The sequence below is a fragment of the Pyxicephalus adspersus genome, chromosome Z, assembly GCF_032062135.1.
Source record: "Pyxicephalus adspersus chromosome Z, UCB_Pads_2.0, whole genome shotgun sequence".
Lineage (NCBI taxonomy): Eukaryota > Metazoa > Chordata > Amphibia > Anura > Pyxicephalidae > Pyxicephalus > Pyxicephalus adspersus.
In genome coordinates, this window is record NC_092871.1 from 7451044 (window position 1) to 7459239 (window position 8196).

Here is an 8196-nt window from a genome sequence, read left to right on the forward strand (position 1 = left end):
CCTCATGGAATCAGGAAGGAATTTTGTTTCCCCTGTTGGAGCAAATTGTACCAGGGTTTTGTTTGCCTTCCTCTGGATCAGCTATGTCTATAGGGTTATCTATAGTTCTTTAAATTGATGACCTTATGTCTTTTTTGAACAAGACATGTGAGTACTTGGCAGAGTGTGGTTAGTTTGGGCTATCTACTGTGTAAATACTTCCCCTGTTCCTGGAGTGGTACCCCTCCCCTACCATACATCGTCATTCTCATACACTCTTCTGTACTCACATGGGTGGCCCATGTTGTTTGTCCCTGTCTTTATTCCAATGTGTTGGTCCCATTTTCTCTTTTGCATCTGTTTGTGGACTGTGTCTCCTTGTGTGGGTCCACATTAGGTTTTCAACTTTCTCTTCCCACTACAAATTTTGTCATGTATATGAATCAATTTTTTCATAATGTTTATTATGAATTGTAAGTACTCACAAAATTTTATTTAATGTTTGAGCATACATTATTTGCACTTTTTTTTACTGTTTTATTAGTATTTATTTATCACTTTGCACTTTATGTATCCTAGTTATGTGTTATGTAATATTTTGATACTGAGATCTACATCCAATCCACTTGACCAGGGAGAATTATTTCCGGGCACTTGCTGCTGTGATTGTTGTTGCATTATTAGTTGGACCTTACATTTAGAATTTTGCTATGTGTTTTAGATCTTTTTAGATGTCTGCTGTTAAGGAGGACCTTCAATTCAGTGGCAGATGTAGCCAACAGAATGCCCCTGTGCAGAACTGACTTGGGGCTCCTGTGAGGGCACTAGTTGGCTAAGAGTAGTTTGGGGCCCTTGTGCAGTTGCACACTTTGCTCCTCTTATATCTGCCCCTGTTTCCACTAACATGAAAGGTCCGCTTACACTCCCCAACACAATACAATTACTCCTAGTAGGTTGAAAGTGTACCAAAAAATAAAAAGTTAGAGTTATACTCATCTTACCCATGCCTTTCACCCACAGGCCTAGGCAAGGGTGAAATCCTCTTGGGAAAATTCCTATGAAAGAGCAACTGAAATCTCACAAGACAATACAGTTCTTTGTAAAAAGTGCAAGGTTTAGTCTGTTTAGCATCAACCCAAACATCAGCCCATTGACCAGTGGTTGCCTTGGGTGATTTAACCCCCACAACCACCACACTCGGGAACCCTCCTTGCCGTTTATTATTCCAACTATTAGCTCCATGATAACCTTAGCAAGGGGGAAGAATTTGTCCCTTCTCAAGGTCCTAGCCACCACTGCTAGCTTTGTACCTCTCAGTGCATGCAATGCAGCCATGGATCATCACAGACACCCCCATTCCAGGTTCTCCTCCAGGTCGATCTACAGAAAAGGGTATTCCCAATCAATGTTCAGTTGATATGTCAATTAAAAAGACTTTTGTTACATTGAATGTTTCTATCAAATCAAATGTCTTATATATATATTAAACTAATAAAAAGTCAGTAATGAGTGTCTTTGTTTTACAGGACTCATTTTACAAATCATTGGCAGAATCTTCTGACTCTCTGCGTCTGGGTTTCACCATGATCTATTTTGTTGTCCTCCTATCGGTGCTCTGTGCCGCTGTGCATGCTCAGTGTAGGTTCCTATTACTTTTTGGTTCTTTGTGTTATATTATACCATGTTAGGTTTACTGCACTTGGTCCTCATATCTCCTGAATCATTTTGTTTACATCCCAGAGGAAGCATGAGAGACATGCTGGCAAGTATTACAAATATTACTCTGTAATAGAAGAATGGGGCATATAAAAGAACTGCCGATGTCTTTTCTTATACTTAGGACCTTAAAGCCCAATCTGGGGTAAAATTGAATAAGGCAAATTCTCAGTGATGCTGATTAGTGTAAATTATAAGTAGTACCTCTACTACTGAACTTTGCAACTTCAAAAGCCCAATGTGTTGTGTGGTTAGCCGTAGTTGTGCAGCAATCCATACAGACTAGGGACCCTTCTTGGCTTGTAGTTTCTTGTTCATAGATTGTGGTCAATTACTCACCCCCTACTTGCAGTACCGATTCCTGCACCTCCTCATTTACACATTTATGTTTTATTGTAATGTAGCATGGTGGGTTAACAAAGAGTTAGAACATGCTCTGCACCGGAGTTGGACCGCCATCCCCGAGTTGGACGGCCATGATTTAGCCCCGTCAACCAAGCCTGACTGTCCCCGGCTCACCTCTTTCATTTAATGGGTTTCTGTTCTTTCAGTCATGGAGGCTCAGCATCACATGTAGGCATTAGGGATAAGTGGAATGCCTCTGGCATTCTCGCAAAAATTTCCTTGAACTTCTGATAGGTCCACAAAATCTCAGTGAACAGATTTTGTGAAACCATCGGAAGATCGAGGAAATCATTACAATCCCCATCACTAGAGGTTAATTAACCTCTAGTGCCAAGGGATCACAGTGGATTCTCAGGGATGCATTCGTTCTTGCAGCCCTGGGAATCCTCCGGTTTGCCATCCCCGGCACTAGAGGTTAATTACAGCCCAGTGACTGTGGGAACTGAACTGCAGATGAACTCTCAATGGAGAAACTCTACTGAGAGTTCGCCTGTAGTCACAGCTGATTGGAGGCCCTCACGTGCCTCCAATCAGCTGTGACCACAAAGTTCCCACAATTACCGGGCTGTACTTACCATTTTCACTGTGATCCCCGGGCACTGGAAGTTAATTAACCTCTAGTGCCCCGGGATCGCAGTGGAATCTCAGGGCTGCAATCAATCATACAGCCCTGGGAATCCTGTGTGCGTTCCCCGGCACTAGAGGTTAAATGGGGACAATTTCCCCTATTCAAAACCTCTAGTGCTCTCTGATTGGCCGAAGAAAGCTTTCCTCAGCTCAGAGAGCACTAGAGGTTTTGAATGGGGAAACTTGTCTCCATTTAACCTCAGGTGCTGGGGATTGCACACTGAGCTGATCAATGAATGCAGCATCAGCACAGCCTGCAATTTTTTTGGTTTTTTAATTCGATCTGGTTTGGCAAATTTACATAGGCTATTCTCGCTTACAATTTCGGTAAGCAAGAAGGTCCAAATTCGGCCCGAGATCAAGTTTTAAAAACTTGCTCGCTCACTTCCCCAGGCTGATGTATGATCCCACCGCAATCTGATTTGCTGCAATACATCAATAACTTACAATTGATGTCCAGTTTTAAAAAAAACCTGTCCAGTTGTCCAATTTAATAAAAATGAGAAGACATGTTGCTTTACCCAAAATATAGTACTGAATAGACCCAAAATTAGGTTAATCTACAAAGACTTGGATCACATTGGTTATGTAGGTAAAACAAGAATTTTTTTTTAATACTATTTGTATCTGAACACTAGAGGGCAGCAGAGCAGCAGCAATCTCAGCTTATATTTAGAAAATTGCTTGCATTGGACTTGATTTATTAAAGCTCTTCAAGACTGGAGAAGATAGACTATCATGGGTGAACCTGGGTGATCCAGCAAACCTGGAATGTACCTAATCTATTGTTTGTCAACTAATAACAAATGATTTTAAAAAAATCCATTCCAGGTTTGCTGGATCATTCAGTTCTCCCATGGTAGTCTATCTTCCCCAGTCTTGGTGAGCTATGGTAAATCAGGCCCATTGTGTTTCATAGCAGGGTTTAAACTTTATACTTTTATAGGGGGTTCACACTTGTAGTCGCAGCTCTGTAGAGTGCAATGGGGGTGGCTACAAATAGAGACATTCTAAATGGAGCATGAATTGTAGCCTCAAACATTAACCGTATGCAATTCCTTGCAGAGGATATAGAGTATTTATGTGGACCAACTGAGCACATGTGTTTATATCAATCAAAGAAAGAAATATAACATTAGGACAACAGACAAATATGAATTATTATGTTTTATCCATAGTGACACTTTAAGCTTTAAGATTTTTTTTTTCTAGAAATTATATTTGAGTTTACATTAAATTTCTAATCTCTATCTTATTATTCACAGTCTGCCCAACTATTGTAAGTCGGGCTCAATGGGGAGCAAAGAATCCCAGATGCACAAAGCTATTGTCTACTCCGGTATCGAATGTCATCATCCACCACACATCGGGGTCTTCCTGTAGTTCCATGGCTTCATGCAGAATTAAAATCAGGAGTTTACAGTACACTCACATGGTTATCAAAGGCTTGGAAGACATTGGATACAAGTGAGAAACAAAATAATGTTTTTAATGTGGGTTTGTTGAAGCAAGAGGAGCTGGAAGGGTTCTGTTTTAAGTCTAATAATCAAGATGAAATATTACTCTTTTATGGCACTGGATTTCTTTTACCGGAGCCTGTAAGCACATTGGGACTGATTTATTAAAGCTCTCCGATACTGGAGAGGATACACTTTCATCAGTGAACCTGGGTAATTCTATAAGTCTGTAATGGATCTGGTCCAGGATTGAAAACATTTGCTAACAAAAATTACAAAATTACTTTTGTCAATCTATTCCAGGTTTGCTGGATCACCCAGGTTCACTGATGAGGGTGTATCCCAACCAGCCTTGGAGAGATTTAATAATTCAGGCCCAAAATCTTTGTATTTTTACCACAATATTCTGAGAATTGGTCTTCCTTCAATTTTTTTTTCACAGCTTTCTGATTGGAGAAGATGGAGCCGTGTATGAAGGTCGGGGCTGGAAAACTAATGGAGGTCATGCTAGCAACTATAACTCAATCTCCACTGGCATCGGCTTCATAGGCAGCTACACTAGTAAGTGTTGGGGGATACATTTAGAATTACTTTTATAAGATAAATAGAGTTTACTCTTTATGACTGGTATTTATCACTTTATCACTGTTACTACTTATGGCCTCACTTTTTTGAGGTTTTTCAACTTAATATGGTTGACTTGTACAAGGTCCCAGTAATACTCAATGTTCTGGTGGTTTCACCTTCCCCACTAGTAAATGACAAATGCAGGACTTAAGAAATCCCCTTCTTTCTCTGGTATCATCACAGAGGACTATCGGAGAATAGCCCTGGCAATGGGCAAGACCACCAGGCTGATAGCCTTCCTTCTTAATATATATGGTGGGGCAGCTCTGAGCAGCCTAGCAATGCTGGAGCAAGTCAACAACAGGCCATTTGGTATTGGCAACTTTTCGTAAGAAGAGTCGCTGGCAGGATCACTAGGTATTTAAAGAGAGGTGGAGGTGATGTAAAGCAGTGGCCCCCAAACTTTTGGACGTCACAGACCACTAAATTTACGGACTACGGACCGCGCATGTGTGGGGAGCTGTGTGTCACTCAAAGGGGAAGAAAACCTTACCTCCAAAGTGACGTCATGATGCTAGAACCTGTCCACCATCCAGAGACACAACCTGCCCACCACCCTGAGCCTGTAACGCATGGCCCACAGCTCTGGCCGGTGCACCCCCCTAAGCGGGGTCCTTCTCCTGGTGGGTGCACTGGCCAGAGCAGCAGACCACAAAAATTTTCTCGCAGACCACAGGTTGGGGACCATTGATGTAAAGGATGTAAAGGAAATTAAAGTGAATTATGTCCTTGCATGGCATATTTCTAACAATAGCTGAGCTGCACATGTGTTGTTTTAGTTGCCAATAAAACCCGGCATTCCCAGCTTCGCTTGTATGTGCCAGGATGACATATGATTGTGTCATCCTGGCATGGCCAATCAAGATGGCCCAAAATTTTCGGGAATCAGAAGAACAGAAGGAAGATGACATCCAGTGCTGGAACATAGTCAGATGAGTTTGCTGGGTTTAGCTGCTTTAAGTAATTGTCAGGGATGCATGTCACTATATTCACATTTACTCCAATGGACCAATGGGGATGACTGTATTGAGGCTACATTTGACTTGTTTTGAGGTTTTTGAATGCAGCTGTTCCTATTGATATCCATTTAGACTTCAGGAGAAGCAGGTCTAGCCAAGCCTTGCGCTGCATTTACGTTCATGCTCATGCTTTTTACCAGCAGCACTGTGCTTCACCTATGTGATCCCTAAAAAAAATAGTACATTTTTCTAAGGTTTTATTTCTGAAAATGTGCCTAATTATTTTAATGATGACCCACTTTCTTCCTTTTTTTACCCAATACAGACCATGTGCCCAACACCGCAGCTCAGAATGCGGCCAAGCAACTCATCGCTTGTGGGGTGGAAAGGAACTACATCAAAAAAACTTACGCCTTGAAGGGGCACAGAGATGTGAAGAATACTAAATGTCCCGGGGATAGCTTCTACAAAGCCATTCAGAAATGGGCACATTTTAAAGCTTGAGGTGGATCAATGCGTTTGCTCAACGCTATCAATTCTGAATAGAGGCAGCCAATTTAGCTACATTGATTTTTATAAAGCTTTAGCCAATAAACATGAAGCCAACAATACAATTATCACCCTTAATTCTGAAGAGGAGGCAGAAATCATTTTAAAAAATGGTATTAGGAATTATAGGAATTTAATTCTATTTTTTTTAGTTTCAGATAGAAGGGAGAAGGATTAGAACCCTGCCAAATGATTATAACTATCTGAGGATCCTTTAGAGAGATTTACATTCTCTTCCTTTCTTGATGACAATGGTTTCACTAGATGAGGGTAGAGGGTATATAGTGTTTATCCAAAATGATTAATTGCTACCAGAACAGGAATAGACATGAAATCTTCCAATAGAGACAACTGTCCAAGAAGGAGTTTCTTTTACATTGGAAAGATATTCTTTGACTTCCGGCCAAGTCTACAAGACAGGAGGGAAAGAGAAATCTCCCAATTGGACTTTATCCAAACTAAAAAAATGTGGTTTTAGCTATTCTTTAAAATGTATATATAGTACTTTTAAAAAAATTATTAAAAAAATTATTATACAAGCATTATAAACCATTTCCAGATTGCATCACCCTCAATGAAGCTAATTTTTCAAAAGATAACCAGCCGCCTTCCCTAAATATGGGAGTTATTGATACCAAATAACAATATTTTTCTGTTTGCCTCATTTATGAAAGAGCAATCAGCCAAACAGATCAATTTACAACAGGATCACCACTTTTGTTTAGATCCCCACTTTAACCATTCAAAAATGACAACCCATACATTTATATGCACCCCATACATTTAATTGACTAGTGAATAACATCATAGAATACAGTAGGGATCAGAGTTTGTTTCAACCACCGATTAGCCCTTTAGATGTAGTACTAGGAAGTGGCCATGAGATGTTGCAACTGAAACATTTCTACTGTTCCGTTCCAATTTTAGGGACACAAGGATTTGACCTTTCCCTACACTAAAAAAAAAATAGTTATGCATACAAATAAGCCAGGAAAAAGTTTGTAAAGGCAGTAAATGGTCTTTACCTTCCACAACAGAGAGATCAAAAGAATTCAATAAATTAGGAACAGCACTGTTATTGTTCTAATCTACTTGTATGCAAGCATTAATATCAGAAAATATGTTTTTAATTGCAAAGAAAAAAAAAATAAAATTATATTACAAATCATCTCTGTCTTTTTTTTCTGGATATTTTTATATTCACCTTTCCCTCGGTGAGAAGCATTCCAAAACGTTGAGGCTGATTTATTAAAGCTGGAGAGCATACACTTCATCAGTGAACCACCAAACCTTGCATGGATCTAGTCCAGGATTGAAAACATTTGCTAACAAATAACAAATGACTTTGCTCATTTTAAATCCAGGTAGATTACTCACCTATGTTCCATTGCAGGGTGTCCCCAACTCTCTTTTATCTCCAAGAGATCTTCAGCCACCTTAATTTGCTTTGCCGGGATGACGTAACTCCCACAGGGCCATTCAGTGATTCCTTCATTCCTAACACATACAAAGGGAAGCTGGGTTTCGGGTGCGTATGCACAGCTCAGCTTTGTCACCACAAACCCAGCGAGATCACGCAGGTAAGACACAATATAGAACATAGGACATCACCTGTCCCTTTCTGCAATAAGGACCGGCCTGAGCAAGCATTTGTAAAAGTGGAACTTTAGTTTTGGATAGAAGGGGTAAGGATCTCAAACCCTGTCAAGAACTTTAGTTCCACTTAAATCTGATGGCCTAGAACCTAAAAAAGCTTTTAAACAATGAAAGCAAATATAATTATATTGTTGCTGTACATTTATAACCAGAATTTGTTACTATCAAGTTCTGAAAGATCAACTTTAGGATTCACTCAAAAAATGAAACCTATTTGGAGA

At 40.0% G+C, this 8196-nt stretch overlaps 1 protein-coding gene across 1 annotated transcript in view; it reads left to right on the forward strand.

The window, feature by feature from the left end:
- Positions 1 to 7487, forward strand: part of LOC140343712 (peptidoglycan recognition protein 1-like) — a 9567-nt gene extending 2080 nt beyond the window's left edge. Inside the window, exons 2-5 of the mRNA XM_072430569.1 lie at positions 1506 to 1617; positions 3993 to 4194; positions 4627 to 4745; positions 6096 to 7487. Of these exons, the coding sequence (XP_072286670.1) occupies positions 1563 to 1617; positions 3993 to 4194; positions 4627 to 4745; positions 6096 to 6274 (555 nt within the window). The 5' untranslated portion in view covers positions 1506 to 1562 and the 3' untranslated portion in view covers positions 6275 to 7487. The remainder of the gene's footprint in view (positions 1 to 1505; positions 1618 to 3992; positions 4195 to 4626; positions 4746 to 6095) is intronic.
- Positions 7488 to 8196: the final 709 nt, after the last annotated feature.